Source organism: Rhizopus delemar, genomic scaffold (genome assembly GCF_000149305.1).
Source record: "Rhizopus delemar RA 99-880 supercont3.3 genomic scaffold, whole genome shotgun sequence".
Classification (NCBI taxonomy): Eukaryota; Fungi; Mucoromycota; class Mucoromycetes; order Mucorales; family Rhizopodaceae; genus Rhizopus; species Rhizopus delemar.
In genome coordinates this window covers 468,727-487,044 of record NW_027137829.1, presented here as the reverse complement: position 1 = coordinate 487,044, position 18,318 = coordinate 468,727, and the positions used below count along the sequence as shown (strand labels likewise).

The window sequence follows — 18,318 nt, the reverse complement described above, 5'->3', positions numbered from 1 at the left end:
GTCGCTTTTTTGTATATATCGTATTATAAAGCTTGCAAAAATGCGACTTTACTTTCTGGAAATGGTGTACTAACAGTTTACTTTTTTGGTCATGTATCATTTTAGATGCTGACATTTACCTTTTCAAAAAAAGAAAAAGCATGATGTTTATTTAAAAACCAAAAACTGTAAGGCAAAGAAAAAAAGAAAAGAAAAAGAAAAGAAAAAAAGAAAAAAAGAAAAAAAGAAAAAAAAAAGAAAAAAAGAAAAAAAAAAAAAAAAAAGAAAAAAAAAAGAAAGAATATGTTAAAAGTTGAGAAAAAGTACTTTTTATGTGGATGATATAAATTCTTCTTCTTCTGAGTTCAATGTTGTATTGTAAGATCGATCAGGCATTTTTTCTTTACGTCTACTACTACTCGTAGACTCCTCTTCGATTATTTGTTTGGAATGCCCTGAACTTTCCGGGATATTAGCATTCTCATCATGATGAGATAATGTCTCTTCACTTGATTTACTCTCCAAAGGAGGTGTGAGACTCAAAACCCGTGTAAGAAGCTGCATGGATTGAAATATTTGATTTTGAACTTGTGCTAATAGCCTTATTTTTTCTTCTATGGCTTCTCTTGTCATTTCTGACATAGTTTTCAGCTGCTCGTCTGATAAGTCGGGTGGTAGTGTTGATACTAAACTTTCGGGATAAGAGGGTGTTCCTATCTGTGCTGCTGGAGTAAAAGGTGTCAGTGGAATCATTGTTGGCAAATTCATTGGTTGGTTTGTTCCATTAAAAAGCAAAGGCTGTCCATCTTGTGTGCCAGTAAAGGATGGTCGTGGTTGCCCATGGCTCATTTCAGAGTTGTTAGTGAATGCATTACCATTTCCTGTACTAGCTTGACCATTTTGATTGTGCATTGTTTGATTGGGCTGTTGTGGTTGTGGTTGTGGTTGTGGTTGATCTTGCTGTCCTAAATTGTTACCACCTGGTGTGGAATTATTGGCTATTTATTCAATGATTAATGGTTAGAGGCTATTTTAAAAAAAGAACTTACTATCTGCAAGAACAGAGCGACGACTAAAAGAAAAAAAAAAGTGTTAATAACAGATTTTGTAACTTTATTTCAAAGTAACTTACCATGTAGGACATGTTTGCTGTCTTTCAAGCCAGCTTCGCAAACAATGAAAATGGAAAATATGGCCACAAGGCAATTTCTTTGGCTGATCTAAGTTTTGTTCGTTTCTGTTTGGATCTGTCTCAGGACTATTCTCGTTGGGAACTGAGCCAGGATCGGTGATGTGCATTTCTTCTCTACAGATGATACAAGTACTATCATTAGACCGACTAAAATCATCTGCAGTTGCATCTGGATATTGCTCGTTCATATTTCGCGTAGCACGACGGTAGCGGTAAAGGTCAGTACATTTCTGAATAAATGATCTGAATGTCACGTATACGTCTCTGATAATATGAAGAGGAAGTTGATAGTTCAAACAGATATAAACAAAGAACAGTGAATATGTGATGAGCTTGAAAAAATCTTTAGAAAGGGTTAATACTTCTACTTGCTCTTTCGTTTAATTACATTTACCTGTAATAAGGTCCAAATAGAATACAAACATAGACTTCCCTTCCCATGCCTGCTCACTTCTCATATCAATCACATTAAGCACATATTTACCGATGGTTGAAGTAATGATACATATAAGAATGGTATACTAAATAAATAATGAGCTTTCATTCTTTCATTACTTTTTTATTTTACCTCAAATCCAAACATGATCATCACACTTGGGCCTTTTGTCAATGTTGCATGGATTGCGTGATTGGCTAAAATCGTATCAATAGCAAGCAATAAAGTCAATAAGCTTGCAATTCGAACATGAAATGAGTTGCGAAGTACTGGTGCTTGTTCCATCTAATAACAAAGTCAATAACAATGCAAATAAATGATATAAAAAGCAGAATTTCTTTTACAAATTCAATACGATCTTGACATAACCAATGAAATATCTTTAGGAATGATAAAGTAGCAAAGTAAACAATAAATTGTAAATCAAATTCTTCTCGAAAAATAGTCATTGCAAGACAAGTTTCTGTTACTGCATACCAAGACCTTTCATATAAATGCTAAAAAGGGCGCTGCTCAATAGTGTTTTCATTTATTTTCGAAGTTAACTACTTACTTCTACTTCAATTGCTCGTAAAGAGCCAAAGAATATTGTTTGTATTGCCTTTGCAAAAAGCACAGTTAATATCAATCCCATATTGAGAATGATCTATGCAAAAAATGTGAGCACATTTACTGCAAACAATTAAAATACTTTACCATCATACAAGCGCTTGATTTTGATAAATATATACAAACAGCATAAAAGTTAGAATGTTGGTACATTGCAGAAAGTATGACTGCAATGGTTAGCATAGATGATGCACAGCCATAAACGGCCAATCTCATCTTTTGTATTTATTAGTTTACAACAGTAAAAAAAAAAAAAATAGGCAGGAATAATTTAACAAGTTAAAATAATTCACTTGAATTATGCCACGTGTCTAAAGTACAAAAAATTGCCACAAAAATGGAAGGACAAATGGGAAAGTGGCCTTTAAGGATAATTTGAACACTTCTGATGGCTATGTTATTAATTAAACTAACCTAAGTGAAGATATTGTCTGATATTAAGCTGAGTTATCTCGGTGAGCTAATATACTACTAAAATAGAGACAGTGAAAAAGCTACAGGTGGATTGCTGCTGCATATAATCATGATTGAATAGGCATATGTGTATAATGTGTTGATTAATCACATAAATCGTTATAAGCCATATTATAATACTCTTTAATATGCTATTAATCCATTGTCAGTAATTTTATGCATCCATTTGCTTATAAAATTCGTCTAGATTTTTAATATTTCAGGTCAAACTTTCTTTTTAAATTATTTTTATCTTTTGCTTGATATATGCCCCAACATAAACCAATAAGGAAATAACTATTCGGTAACTATTTTGGCTTTATAAGTAAAGAAAAAAAAGGTAATTAATAAAATATCAAACATTTGTATAGACAATGTAGCACAGCTTGATTGGCTGAAACGCCAGAGATGTCTTTTACGCGAATTAAAAGCTTACATGAATACACTCATATAAAAGAAACATATAAATTATAAGCAATACCGAATTAAATTCAGACCTCCTCTTTGTCATGGTATAAATCTCAAGCATCAATATCTAGCTTATATGTATTATCAAAATAACCACAGCTTTTTGGTGATCTTTGTTTGTTCTCAAATTGCTTTGATTCTTTTGATTTATTAATGAAAATTTTGAAACCTTAAATATTTAAATAATGGTATTATCAATTGTATTTACTTGCTTGCCAACAAATTTCTTCCATTAACATGATTATGGGAAACACCTTTAACGCAATTTAAATGCTTTTTATAATGCTGGGAATGATGTTTTATACAATTCGGTTTATATAATCAAAGATTAATTTACTAATTTACATAGGATGCATTGCTTTCCATTAAATTTGAAAAAAGTATGTCCTAGATTGTCTTTTTAAGTTTCTTTTAACCTTTGCTCGAGCTTAAATTGAAAAAATTATAAACTTTGTAAATTGCGTCGTAACTGACTGCGACAGGAGAAAAACTGGAAGAAAAGTCTTGTATAAAAAATTTGTAAAGTTAATTATACTCTCACATTCAACAAATCTGCTTATTCTCTTATTGAGCTAGTTTGTCTAATAGTGATACTTCAGTCTTAGCAACGTGGAACCGCATGTCTGACTATTGTTACTATTGTAAAGCTATAGGCTATCTTAGAGATAATTGTGATAAGCATCCAGCTGATCCCCGTACCTGTTTTATCTGTCATAACAAGGGTTACATCTCTTATCAATGCTTCTGAACTCAAGTTAGAGATTTTCAGCTTCACAAACGCCCTCGACAACGCGAACTTGAATTGGTTACTACCAGTCATCGCATAGTTACTCCTGCTAAACCCAAGGGAATTAAGGCTCAAGCTTCCTCTTTCGATTTACTTTAAAGTCCCAAATCCTCAGATGATAAGATTCCTCATCCTTTTGATGCTTCTATCATCAAATCAGTTTCACGTAAGAGCTCCATTATCAAGACGCTTAATCCTGTCTCTGATTCTGTATCAAGTCCTGGCTTTCATTCTGGCCCTGACTCTAATGATGCTTCTCTTCCTACTTCTCCCTTAATTTCACTCATGGCAATGAGTCAAAAACCTCTGACGATCCAAAAGATGAGATGGTGGACCTCAATGACCTCAGTTTTAGTTTGTTCGCAAAATTTTTTCAAGAGGAGCCCCATCATTCTTCGTTTCTCTCGGGAACAGAAGTCCAAGTGTTTAACATATTAACTCTGTTAAGGTAGCATCTGTCTTTTAATTATGAATAAAACTGTTTCTTTATCTGCTAAGCTTGCGGTTCACGAATCTTTAAGAACATCCCTAATGGTTGAGACCAATTAGAATTAATTTAGATAGGTATAACGGCGAAAGTGAATAGCCCTGTTGGTGTTATGCCGCAGCGGGACCTATTATTTTGATAGGAAAAATGGTTTTTAGACTTTAATAGGTTGGAGGCAACTGTTTAAGACAATAGCTCGAAAAAACAGATCTGTTGAGGATGCTCTCAAAAAACAAAGATACATAGCCTCTAAATCTTACAGCTGTGCAATCTTTTACAAAGGTTCTTTACTAGACAAGGTTGTAGACTTGAGTCTGAACAATGACAGAAGATTTTAGGGGTTTCCAAGTTAATAGACATTATTTCTCCTTCAATAATTTTTCTCTTTTCAATTTGGTTTCGAGTATGTATAGATCAAAACTGTTTAATTTGATTAAGTTCTTGAGAGTGTGATGAAAAGTATTATACGTATTCATATCCGCAAGTTACAATTAGCTTCGCAACCTCATCTAAATTGTGGATAGAAGTATTATCCATGATAAGATGTAATATTTTTTGAGTTATCCATGACGGTTCAACATAACTTATAGTGGCAGCAATGGCATAAAAGCATTGATGCACTAACAAGTTTCCTCCTTGGATTTGGAAACCTGTTAATGCCAAGTACTGGCTGTTCGTTATATAGACTGACTGATTACTACGGATTTACTATACGCAAGGATCAACTTTTTACCCAATTTAACTTTTGTTTCGCCATAGTTGCTTTTATTTTAGCAGCCCCCAGGTCATCATAGTCATTTAGGAACCAAAGCTTCTTATCAGTTATGATAACTTCAACGGTATATTGTTTTGTTTCAAGAAAACATATACTTAATTTGCAAATAGTAAGCTATGAAGATAAGAAGACAGAATAACAATCAAGTATGCATTACCTTCTATTCCTTTTTTTAACTATGTATTGTACGCTTTGGTTGTGTTCGTTGGTCAAAGCTTTTGATTTTCAGCTATAGCCATTTTACAACTCATAACAACAGTATTTTTAACCCAAGTTGGACATTTTTAAGACGATTTGGATGTGAGAATTAAACATGCACTTCATTGTTATAGATAAATACAATAAACAAAATGAAACAAAGGCTTTTATTTTTAAACGCTTGAAGCTTTCATGTATAGACAAAACCACCTTCATCTTTAGACATAATACATTCAATTTATTCGTTAACAAATTCAACTGTTGGTTTCAGTAGCATAACGTATTTGTTGTAAATATATGGTTCTGTGGCATCGGTATCATCTGATAAGGATGCCGTAATTATATTCTAATGATAAAGAGGAATAGTATTATTAGTAACCCGTGGTAAAGTATTACAAGTATGAGCTTTATACTTTGAAAGCAAGAAGCAAGCCAAGAGTTATATCCAAGTTTGAATAGGAGCTTGATGTCGTTGACAGAGTGATGTTCTGTGACAAGTACAGCTGATATCCATTTTCTTTATCAAACCTCATAACGTATAATTCAATTTCAAAGCCGTATATAAAAAAGCCAAATGTTTGAAATTCTTTTATCGACTTAGCCTTCATGATTCGAACATTGAGCTGCCGTTTCATGGTCTCAGTAAGTTGAGTACGATCCTCTTCTAAAAGTGTATTAGGTGTTTCAATACATTTGATCTCTCTACAACCAAGCTCTCTTCCTTCGTTTAAGATAATAAAATCAGTTGTTATTTTTTTTTGTGCTTTTACGATTGATATATGATGGCTTGTTCCTATTACTACTATATTAGTCGCAATAATACAAAGTAATAGAAATATACTACTGAGTATTTGAAAGAAATTGACTCTTGAGCTGGGAAGATACATTATCAATATACTAACACTTTGTACTGTAAACTCAAATTCTGAATGACTGTTATTTTTGGTTTCATATTTTTGGGTCGCTCGCTATCTCAGCTGTGTCTATCCGTCGTCTACCTCGTTGACCCTACTACCAATCGTCTTCGTGCCCGTACAAATTCCGAACTCCAGGTGCACTCTTATCTCGCCCGTCGGTTTCTCCGGATGGTACGACATAATTTAATTTTGCTTTCTTCCTTTCTTGTTCGTCCATTTATTCCAGCATGTTATGCCCATTTGGGTCCTAATCCTTTCAAACCGGACCTCGCTCATGGTATTGATACCGCCCCTTTTATCTCGGCTCTGGGTTTATTAGCTGGCGCCTCTTCAAGCCCTATGTCGTCAAAGCAGTTCCGCCGCCTCTGTCTCCAGGATTTGACTTCATCAAATTACATATTCCCTCCGACAGCATTAGCATGGAAAACATTCTGGGCCTATCCTGTCTCTCATGCCTGTCGTAATGTTTGGTATCGTCTTTTACACCACAAGATCCCTCATCGCTCCCTGTTGAATTGATTGATACCATCTTATTTTCCTTTTGAAACATGTTTCATTTTTGCTGCTGGATCGGATACTTTAGAACATTTCCTCTATGGCTGTCCAAAAAAAATGGCTCGTCTGGCAAACTGTTTGGGATGAGTATTTTCGTCTTCTGCCTTTGACGACAAACCAACTACAAAATGCCCTTTTCCATCTGGAATTTCCTCCGTCTATCTGTTGCCCTCTGTCTGTCTCTCCAGCTATAGTGGTTGGATATACATTACTGGCCATATGGCATGCTACCTGGCAGCTGGTTTTCAACAATCAACCTTTTGCTCCGTCCATTATCACTCAAAGCGCCCGCAAGCTCATCCGACAGGCTTACCGAGAGGAACTCTTTCTTCAAGGTTGCGCTCACCGTGCCTTACTTCTTTTTTCATTGAATTAGTGTTATTTTGTAGTATGTTTGGTTTGGGTTTTGTGTTTTAGAGAAGTTTTTCTTGAAATTTTTAGAGTAAGATACCGTAGTGACCACCAGATCTTTTAATTAAGATCAAATAAAGGTAAAGATGAAAAAAATAAAGGGATCAGGAACTTTTTATGAGAAGGTTTCCTGTTTATTGAATAAAATATATAAAAAAAAATGTGAGTAGAACTGTACTGTCCTTTTTCTTCATCTAAATAGTTGGGATATTTATATTAATAATTTTTTTTTTTGACTTTTTTCATTTTTTTGACTTTTTTCATTTTTTTTGACTTCTTTCATTTTCTTGACTTTTTCATTTTTTGACTTCTTTGTCACATTAGTCTAAACCACTATTGACAACTTTTCTTATCCATCCACACCCCAACCAAACCAACAACAAAAAAAAATAAAATTATATTTATACATTATTGCATATACTTTTAACATTTAAAAACCCAAAAACAAGTATCGTGACTTGATTATATCGTCATATCAGTAAACTTGAGCTTTGCCTCCTTACAAAAAAAAGGTTTCATTTTTTTCATTGCGCATTTGATGTAATATAGTTTGAGCTGTGAAGATCAATAGCGTAGATAAATGCAATTGTCTTGGAGCTGTCGCGGCAGATGGATAGGATAACTTATTTTTTACAGTACTCTATTTGATGGCATATTAATGCTTTTGATAGGATTCCTTGAATAACCATCTATTGCAGCAGTCACACCTCAATGCATGATTTTGATTTACCAATTATCTTACATACTTTTGCTGACAGCAATGTTTAAAATGCTGTCCTCTTCATCTACCAACATTTTTTAATACTTTTTTGCTCAAAGAAGCGCTGCCGAATATGTTAATGAATTTTTGGCCAGTATATCAGATTGCAGACGAGATGGAATTTGATGCTTAATATTCCAAGGTTGCTATTTATCATGTCAGTTGGATCAAACATCAGGCTCATGTTAATAAGAGGCATTAAAAGCGTGTTTATTGCCAAAGAAGACGCGCTACTTCATATCTGAGCACCGTAAAACAAAAGCGGTAAAGAAATAACTAACGTGTTAGTACCAGAAGTTTTATCTTCTAGTGAAGCATCTGAATCAAATGAAATAACTACTAAAAAAAAAGGGGAGTAACAAAAAAACTTTCCATTAAGCTTTTCAAGTTGTTAAAAATTATGGTTGCTGCAAAATATAGTTGTTCTGTCAAGAGTGTATCGCAACTAGAATCTGAACTTATTTCAACCAATCGAGATCTAAGAAATATTCTTTCCTAGAAGCTTCCAGCATACTAAGTCTCTTAATGAACCTTTTAATTTATTCCTTCACCAATAATATAAATACAACTTAATTATAGCCAATAAAAGTTAATCTTTATTCTTATAAACAAACTACTCTTCTACTTTATCTTTGTGAATATCTCTTCCTGCCACTCATTAAGCTACTTTATACTCAGATATCTCTCTCTTATTTTAGCTCAACTCAAATTTGCTTGAAAAAAAATTAGTCAAATTTAACAGTCACGAAGATCGAAATTCACTTGCTTTATTGGTTGAATTGAATTATCCCTTCGGTCGTAGTTGCACTAAAAACACCGTTCTCTGATGAGTTTTAATAAAAAAAGAAAAAAAAAAAAAGTATAAAAAGGCAACCAATTTTCATTACATGCTCTTTATACTTACCTGGGTCGTGTATTCGGAATCAAGAATCCCGAATATACAGTGAAAGTGGTTGTCATTGCACAGCGACCGCTGTTTTTGCTGCGAACGCTCTTCGGGGCGTCTCGAGATCATAATTTTTGTTTTGGGGGTATTGGTGGTTCGCCGCCGAGGCCCCTGTTTACACATAAATGTTTGAAGGAAAAAAATAAACTGCAGTCACCACAAAGTCAGAAAGTGTTTTTTATTTTTTATAGGGTGGATGTTCAGAGAATATTTAATTTTGTGTACCAGTTGTTGAGTTGGTGAAATGACATTATCTATGTTTCAGTGACTGTATAAAAAACGTTATCTGACCTTTTTTTTTTTGCACTAAATTGAATACGTACAGAATCTTGCTTGAAAAAAACGCATGAACTTCTTATTATTCCTTAAACGTCTGTGTCAACATAAAACTGGCTTTGATTAAAATTTATTAATCACTCAGCTGCTAGAGTGGTGGTGGTAAAGGTTTTTTCGCATCTTGCTTTATTTTTAGATTTAATATATAATAATTTTTTTTTTCCAAACCTTTGAAGCGTGTTGACTATTTTTTCTTGCTTCTATTTGGCAGGGAAAAAATTAACAAAAAAAACCCCACTTAGAAGCAGAAAGACAAGCAGCCAATATATCTTCGGCAGCTGTGTGAAATATACAAATTACTTGTCTAGTTGTGAACTAAAAAAGTATTGGGTTCCTGAAATTTTGATTAGAAGTCAAAAATTCGAAAATGTATTCATTGTAAAAAAAAAAAACGAATCAATATTGAATTAAAAAAGCTCTAAATAAGAAACTAAAGAATATAATTGTCATTATTCATTCCGTGAGGTCTCTCTCAAGATGTTTATACATCTTTAATTCTCACGAGCACGTGATTGTGGACTATTTGAGTGACAAAGCAGTTCCTCTTTGTAAGTTCTTTCTTTTCGTTTTCCTAAAATGCGTTTCCTTACCAAACTCACCACCAACAATTTAAGGGTAAAAGAAAGGGTCTGTTTGGATGATTATTTTCAGACTTCTAACGTAAAAACTTAGGGTCAAATCAGAAGTTATTCTTCAGCTGTAGGTTTTAATACAAGGTCCACATATAAAGATGATTAATTTGGATAGGTTGAAAACATTAAACGAGTTGGTGTTATTGGAGCTGGACAAATGGGCTTAGGTATAGCTTACGTTACTGCCAATGTCACTCGACTTCCGGTTGTATTAATGGATATAAATTCCTCACAAACCGAGAAAGGTTTACAATTTATGAGTAAAGTATAGTTTAAAGCAAGGAGAAGACATATTAATGCATGGCTTTAGACAAACTTTTAGAAAAAGATGTTGCTAAATCCAAAATCAGTGAAGAACACGCCAAAATCACTCGTGAATTGGTCTCTACCACAAACAAGATGGCAGGACTGAGTGATGTCGATTTTGTGATCGAAGCTGCTTCAGAAAACCTGACAATCAAGAGCGCCATCTTTCGTGAATTAAATGAGATTTGCAAGTCAGAAAGTATCTTGGCTACCAACACCAGTTCGATTAGTATCACAAAGATTGCGGCCAATACAAACAGGGCAGATAGAGTGATAGGTATGCATTTCATGAACCCTGTTCCGGTCATGAAACTCGTAGAGATCATTCCAGGTTTAGCTACTAGCGATCAAGTTCTTGAGCAGACGCGTGCCTTGGCTACTGCTATGGGAAAAACATGTACAGTGGTTTCTGATATTCCAGGATTCGTGGCCAATAGACTTTTGATGCCTTACATCAATGAAGCAGTGATGCTGCTTGAAAGCGTATGAATTAATATAGAAAAACTACGGCAGGAATGATTCATGCTTTATATATAGAAATTTGCTAGTGCAGAGGATATTGATACCACAATGAAACTAGGCACAAATATGCCTATGGGACCTTTAACTTTGGCAGATTTTATTGGCCTAGATACTTGTCTTGCTATCATGAAAGTTCTTTATGAAAACACAGGTGATTCCAAGTATCGTCCAAGTGTTTTACTTCAAAAGTATGTAGACGCAGGATGGCTAGGCAAGAAATCTGGAAGAGGAATTTATTCATATTAAATTGTATGCCTTTTGGTTTTTAATAGAATGTATAATTTATTCATCTCTTTCTTTATCCTTCTTTTCTCTATTTATTTACGGAGAATTATTGAAAAGCATTTATTCTGAAGAGAGAGTTTGAGGTCGCCCACAATGACCATAATTTTCATTTTGAGGAATACATATTTCATCATCAGGACAGTCATATAATTCAACGATGCATGCTCTACCTGATTCAACTATTTTGATGTTATTTACCTGCAAGATTATATATATAATTCATTTTACCTGATAATATTGCTTTAACTACATTAAAGAGTAAAAAAATAACCAATGATTTAGCAAGTAACATCATTTCTTGATATATGAAAAAAGGAAAAAGAGAGAAGGAATAATTTATAACATTCAACTTTTCTTATCCTTTTTTTTTTTATTTTTCTTCTTCTATCAAAAAATAGTTGGTCAAGTTTGTATTTGAATGAGCTTATCAGAGCTAAGGTAAGACACACGCCTTTTTTTGTGTGTTTGAGGATTTTATTCGGGTGCTGCACTTTAGCTGGTCATCATGACATGAAACATTTTTAATAACAGGGCTTAAACCCAAGAACAAATAAACAGAAAGCGACTATAGAAATTGGAACTAGTGCCGCCAGACGAGAGATCAATCCAGCAGAAAGAAATTAATCACTGCTAAGGGACTTTGCCCCCAGGCTTTTTTTTTCTTACAGTTACAAGAAACTTGACTGCCACAGAATTTTTTTCATCACACTTTTAAAAAATAAAAGATGTCAGTCAATGAACGAATTTTTTGTTGCTGCCAGAGAGAAAAAGTGGTCGCCTCCGGCGATATTTCCTTGTTGTGTAAATTGAAAAAAAAAAAAAAAAAAAAAAAAAAAAAAAAATGTGTTGTTTGATGTTTGCAGTTGGCTTCAAGAAATTTGCCACTTCCTCCCAAAATCATACAAATAGTTTTTGTTACACTTACAAAACAAAATATTTCGCTTGCTTCAGGAATTGCTTGATACAGGGCAAGTTATCATTCTAATGAAAAGATATTATAACGTGAACTGCAAAAAAATCCTTTCCCTTGAGCTTAAAAAAAACCACAAATGAAAGAAAATAAAAAAATAAAAAAAAATATTGTTTTTTTTTTAATTTTATTTGTTTGTTCGCGTTTCTTTTTCTTATGAACCAAAATAGCACACCTTTATCAAATTACGTTGATTATTCAGCAAGAGGACGTTTGAAATCTATCATTAATCCTAACTTAGAGACCAGTGTCTCTGGCATTAGTGCTGCTAGAGAACGCAGAGCTCGACATTTTCATCAATTGGCACAGCAATCAATGATAACAGATCCAGGAGTTGATTCTATAATGGATTCACCACTTGTTAGAAGGCACGTTGGTATTAATGCTCAAGTAGCCGAGATTCATTCTGATGACAGTGATGTGGACGAGACATTGTTGTTTGAGTAAATATTAAAAGTATAATTGACGTGACAACTTAATGTTTTATAAAGCAAATCTGAGTGGAGAATTGAAGATTTCAAAGTAGGAAAGCATTTAGGAACAGGAAAGTTTGGAACAGTTTATAAAGCACAAGAAAAGAGAAGCAAAACAATTGTAGCACTGAAAATACTTAGAAAAGAAGAGCTTGAAAATTCAAGAGTGGTCCAATTTATTAAAAGAGAAATAGAGATCCAAGCACATTTACAGTAAGCATTTCTGCTCTTTCACAAATAATACATACTCATATTATAATAGTCATCCAAATATCATAAGACTTTTTGGATACTTTCATAATGAAACCAATATTTATGTTGTATTAGAATACGCGGAACAAGGTGAACTTTATAAAAAATTAGAAGCAAAAGGACGATTTAGTGAAGCAGAAGCAGCCAAAGTAATAATATTAGAAATGTGTGTTTATTATTGCTTAAATTAATTTTTTTTTAACTTTTCTATCTTGTTTATAGTATATTGTCCAATTGAGTGATGCTTTAGAATATATGCATAGCTTTGGTGTTATTCATCGAGATCTTAAACTTGAGAACAGTAAGTAAATAATATATTTTGCCACTCACTCTAATTTTATTATTAGTTTTGCTATCCAAACAAGGAACCGTTAAATTGGGTGACTTTGGTTGGTCAGTGCATGATCCAAGGCCGAGGTTCGTCTTATATGTTTACAAATGCATCAGCTAATGATAACTATAATAGAAGAAGAACGTTTTGTGGGACTTTAGATTATCTGCCACCAGAGATGATTGCGAATGAGCCACACACAGAAGCAGTAGATATTTGGTCATTAGGTGTTATATGTTATGAGCTGATAGTTGGTAAACCACCATTTGAGGAATTAGATGACACAGTAGAAAAGACATATAACCGTATAACAAGAGTTGATATACAATTTCCTCAAAGTATGACTACAGAATGCAAGCAATTTATATTAAAAGTAACTCTTTATACCCTAACAAGCTGTATTACATATGCTAAGCAATTTGTATAGTTATTACAAAGAAATCCATTAAAAAGAATGAAATCCTCAGATATAAAAAATGATATTTGGATTAAAAGCAATATTTAAATGACTTGTTTATTTACATATCAAGTAATAGATGTACACTTGTTATACGCTTAAGCGAGTGTTTTATTTATTTATATTTCACAAGATCGCAGTGGGCGCATGATGTTTTATAGTCATCGCTTCGTCCGGGTCAGATCAAAAGGAAGAATAAAAAGAAACTAAAAACCCCTTTAGGATTAAGGGTAAAAATAAATGAAAAGAAAGAGAGTAAGAAGGGAACTAAGTGGGTAACCACTAGTAAGGATTTTGAGGTAACAATCTAAAAGACTATGTCCTAATTGTGGGGGTTGTGATGGTAGTTTATCATTATGAAAAGGACAGTTGAGTTCATGCGTGATGTGACATATAGCGGGCCTGGTTTGTGAGTAAGAAGCAAATTCAATAGAAAATCAATCAGAGAAGGGGAACTCTCTCTCTGAGTATAGGGGATATTTCCTTCAGTAGATGAAGAAAGAGTGGTTCGTATTTGAGTTGCTGATGAACTGGAAGCTTTGGAGCCTCCAGAGACTGCTTGAAAATGGGACACTTTTTTAAAAAAAGGTATAGCCAATATAAAACAGGCCATTTAAGAGAGTCATTCGAAAAGTTTTATTTTTATCATTTTATACGTATTGAAATTAGATGTGTTGAGCTATGTTTTTTTTTTTTTTACTGTAGACCTTTTAAGATTAGGTCAAAGAGGATATATTGGATCACAAATCATACAAATAATGGTTTGAATCAGTAATTATTGCGAATACTCTAACTTCAAAAACATGCCTGAGAGCAGTTTTTCATGGATATGTAATTTCTAAAGATATTAGCTTAATTGCATAAGATGCTCTTAATTTTCTTGTTTACATATACATTTTTGATTGATACTATCAGAAAGTTGTAGAACATATTGTGGCTCTATTGACTTGATAATAATGCAAATTTTCTAGCGCTAATATACGTACACGGTAATATTTTGTATGTGCCCTTTAATAAAAACAATTAAAGGGCCCTCGTCCCATCCTCTCACCTCCCCTTTATGTTTGGCAATCAGCAACATAAAAACCACAATGTGATGCATTGTAATTCGACAAATGGACAAAAAAAAAACCCCCTCATCCAACATAAGGTGCAATACATACTGTTGTTTATTATTTCCATGTTTGTAAAAGAGAAAGTGGAATTAACGGATTGATCTGAATATAGATATTCAACTTTGCCCTTTCTTTCTCTCGCTCTCTCCAAAAAAACAAACAAACTCTAATATCCTCTTTCCCTTATATCCTTCCAGCTAGCTTATTAAATTGTATATTTGGGAGGGAAAGGTAATTTCTTAAATTTAGAACAATGATCAATAGCCAGAGCGTTTTACCGCCACTTCTTGCTCATTCGCTCTGGCAAAAAAAAATATGAAATAGTGTTATAAGTTCATATTCAGGGTTAAGCATAAAATATAGTGATATATGGCGTGGCATAAGAGCATAAGAATATAATATAGATGGTTAATAGTAATAAAGGGATGATATTGGGCATAATTCTCAAAGAAGAGAAAATCAAGCTTATTAAACATAGTAATAATGGTAATAATAATGACAGTAGTAGTAATAGTGGTGGAGGTTGTATATGGCAAGCATATTGTTGATATATTCATAATTCAAAGATCGTCGTCGTCATCATCATCATCAATATCAACAGAATTTGACTCATATTCCAAATCGCCATCGTCTTTCTCGTTCCAAATGACTTCTGTTGTCCAACAGTTGATTGAAGTCTTCTTTTTTTTTTTTTTTTTTTTTTTTTTTTTGAAAGTTGTCTTCTGAGCTAAATGAATTATTCATTGCTACGTTTTGATATGGCAGTTGTGCTAATATGACATATACTTTTATAACGCAGTGAGAAAAACATGCAGATGGTGTATGAAGTCTAAAAATTGAAAATCGTTGTCATTATTTGCTTGATTAAGCTGTAGAAGAGAATATTTTTATAACCAGTTTTATTAAGATTGACTTTACAATGTGTTACAGATAATACATATATTTTGGCATCTTTCTTTAAAGAAACTTCTTGAGAAGGACATTCCTCTTGTTGTTTTCTACCCTATTCCATCATTGTACCTTTATAAAAGTGAGCCGAACTGCAGTGTAAAGTAAAATTTGTATCGGGCCATGAATAAAGAGAGAAATAAGAAATTGAAAACTGTTCATGACTACAAAGTAGAATGGTCATAATCAGCCACGATCTTGAAACTGACGACTTCTCCTTTCATATTACATCTGCTCTCTATTGTTTGCTGTAATAAAATGGAGCCGATTTCACAAATGAGCGTATTTTACTTTTTTTTTAAATCGCAACTTTCAATCATTTTATTTACATAATAATTTGTGGTTCTGTAATGTTTGCAGAAATTGATTTGTGAGGAAGAATAGAGCCACCATTCACATAGATTTCATCGCTAATACTAACATCATCACCTAACACTGAACATCCCTCTAATCTAGACCAACGTCCAATAGATGAATGCCATCCGACAATACTCGATTGAATCCATGCATAGTCCTTCACTTTAGTTCCTTCCATAATAACACATCTTTGAAGACGAACACCATCTCCAATAACAACATTAGGTCCAACTACCACATTGGGTCCAATACGACATCCTTTACCGATCTTTGCTGTGGGATGAACCATGACATTTCCCTTGTAGACATAATCTAAAGTAGGATTGGCCAATTGTTCTGGTTTTGTCTTTGTCAAATGAGATAAATAAAGGCATGTGCCGGTTAAATAATCCTTTGGTTGTCCAACGTCCATCCAAAATCCTTCTAAATCAAAAGTATGAAGTTCACCATCTTTAGCAATAAGAGGGAAAATTTCTTTTTCAATTGAAGTGGGCTTTAACTAAAAAGTAAAATTGGGCTTAATAATTATTGTATATAATATCGTATGAAGCTATACCTCAATGCGATCCAGAACAGAAGGATTAAAAAGGTAAATACCAGCATTGATTTTGTTACTAATAAATTCTTGAGGCTTTTCAACAAAACGTTCAATCTTTGAAGACTGAGGATGATTGACGACTACACCATATTTTGATGGATCATCTACTTTGGTTACCTATAATCATATTAATTAATATATATTAATTATAAACTAATTATTATTAATATTTACAATGATAGTTCCTTCATTTCCATGAGACTTGTGGAAATCTCTTATTTGTTCAAATGGATAATCGCAAATCACATCGCTGTTTAATACAAAAAAGGGTGAATCATCTTTACCAAGGATTTCTCTTGCTAAAGCCAATGGACCAGCCGTACCGAGAGGTTCAGTTTCAACAGAGAAAGTAATATTTACATTATATTCTTTTTCATATTCTTTTAAAGCAGCTACCATAATCTCTGGTCTATAGTTTACAGCCAAGACAATGTCTGTCACACCAGCCTAATTATATAATTAACATCACACGTTTTTTTATGCAAAAAAAAAAAAAAAATCCAAATCATTTTTTTGTACCTTTGATAAACTTTCGATTTGATGAAGGATCATTGGTTTATTAGCAAACTCAACGAGTGGTTTAGGTAAAGTAAGTGTAAGAGGTCTAAGACGAGTACCAAAGCCTATTATTGTTATATCAATAAAACATGACTATTGTAAGCATTTTTGTCTGTTTATATTTTACCACCAACAAGAATAAGAGCCTTCATATTATTTTCTGGTTTTTAGTGATTAAAAGGAGATGAAGAAAGAAAAGAAAAAAGAAATTGGGCTAAAAATATAAAAAAGATTTACCCAATTGAAACTCATCATTTGTCCTGCATTTATGGGAGGAAGCAATCTCAGTTGCTATTATCAGTGATAACAATGTCACAATACATTACTGAGATATTAAAGATACAAGCAAATTACAAACAATATTTTCTACCTTTTTAAAAAGTAAAATAAGATAAAATGAGGAGAATTTTACAATTTCAGGAACAGCAAATTACTGCTTTTGTATAAAGCACTAGCGTAAAATATTTTAGTGCAAAAAAAACCACTTTAAACAGAAATCCATGTATGAGCTGCTGAATAGATAAATGGTCTCCGTGATTGATCTTACAAATATAAAAGAAGAATGCATAACTATTAAAGCGGCAAAAAAAAAAAGCACGATGTTTCCACAGTACTCAAGTTTTCATAAATATGTGTTCTCATTAGTTAAGGTGGTAATAAACTTACATGAAAAATTTAGTCCATTTGCTTTTATTACTTGTGTGCGAATGATGCGTGACCACTGGGTCGGAGAAGAATAGCCGAGGGGCTAACTCCTTTCGAATTTGATCCATTTTGCAACTAGGAAACATTTGAAGCATACTGTCACTGTGAATTTTGATGTCGGTAGCTGCTTACTGACTCAATCAACTACAGAATTTAATGAGAGGTTCATGAAGGGGTTCTGAGAAGCTTAATAAAAGTGGCTGACATAAGGACATCCTAGTAACCTATCTATACATGAGCAAATTTATTCATTTTAAAACGTTTTCGCCTGTAGTCTTTAATCAAATTGAGAGAGAAATGCTGAAACTATTGAACAATCCCCAAATAAGGTTTTTTTCCAATAAAATTAACAAGTAAGTTGACTTAAGGGATACAAAACACGGTAAGCACGCTTTAGAGAAAGAGCAGTCTTGATGAATAATGAAAGAAATCTATACATATCCTGGTTACTTTAGCGTATACATTCACACAACAGATACTGCAAAATGGATACTAAATGT

The 18,318-nt window shown here is 33.3% G+C and overlaps 5 protein-coding genes across 5 annotated transcripts; 2 read left to right on the top strand and 3 right to left on the bottom strand.

The window, feature by feature from the left end:
- Positions 1-309: 309 nt before the first annotated feature.
- RO3G_04399 (uncharacterized protein) lies at positions 310-891 on the bottom strand (the record flags this gene model as incomplete). Its single annotated transcript, XM_067658989.1, has 1 exon — positions 310-891. One exon carries the CDS (start codon positions 889-891, stop codon positions 310-312), a length of 582 nt encoding a protein of 193 aa, XP_067515090.1.
- A 4,731-nt stretch (positions 892-5,622) lies between these two features.
- Positions 5,623-6,336, bottom strand: RO3G_04398 (uncharacterized protein; the record flags this gene model as incomplete). The annotated part of the gene is made up of 4 exons (XM_067658988.1): positions 5,623-5,730; positions 5,798-6,105; positions 6,155-6,177; positions 6,296-6,336. The coding sequence occupies 4 exons, from the start codon at positions 6,334-6,336 to the stop codon at positions 5,623-5,625; spliced, it is 480 nt and encodes a 159-aa protein (XP_067515089.1).
- A 3,762-nt stretch (positions 6,337-10,098) lies between these two features.
- RO3G_04397 (uncharacterized protein) lies at positions 10,099-11,015 on the top strand (the record flags this gene model as incomplete). The annotated part of the gene is made up of 3 exons (XM_067658987.1): positions 10,099-10,201; positions 10,252-10,730; positions 10,785-11,015. 3 exons carry the CDS (start codon positions 10,099-10,101, stop codon positions 11,013-11,015), a joined length of 813 nt encoding a protein of 270 aa, XP_067515088.1.
- Positions 11,016-12,180: 1,165 nt separating this feature from the next.
- On the top strand, positions 12,181-13,507 carry RO3G_04396 (uncharacterized protein; the record flags this gene model as incomplete). The annotated part of the gene is made up of 6 exons (XM_067658986.1): positions 12,181-12,467; positions 12,516-12,710; positions 12,760-12,898; positions 12,972-13,050; positions 13,097-13,166; positions 13,216-13,507. 6 exons carry the CDS (start codon positions 12,181-12,183, stop codon positions 13,505-13,507), a joined length of 1,062 nt encoding a protein of 353 aa, XP_067515087.1.
- A 2,418-nt stretch (positions 13,508-15,925) lies between these two features.
- Positions 15,926-17,265, bottom strand: RO3G_04395 (mannose-1-phosphate guanyltransferase; the record flags this gene model as incomplete). The annotated part of the gene is made up of 5 exons (XM_067658985.1): positions 15,926-16,456; positions 16,514-16,672; positions 16,730-17,002; positions 17,075-17,178; positions 17,241-17,265. The coding sequence occupies 5 exons, from the start codon at positions 17,263-17,265 to the stop codon at positions 15,926-15,928; spliced, it is 1,092 nt and encodes a 363-aa protein (XP_067515086.1).
- Positions 17,266-18,318: the final 1,053 nt, after the last annotated feature.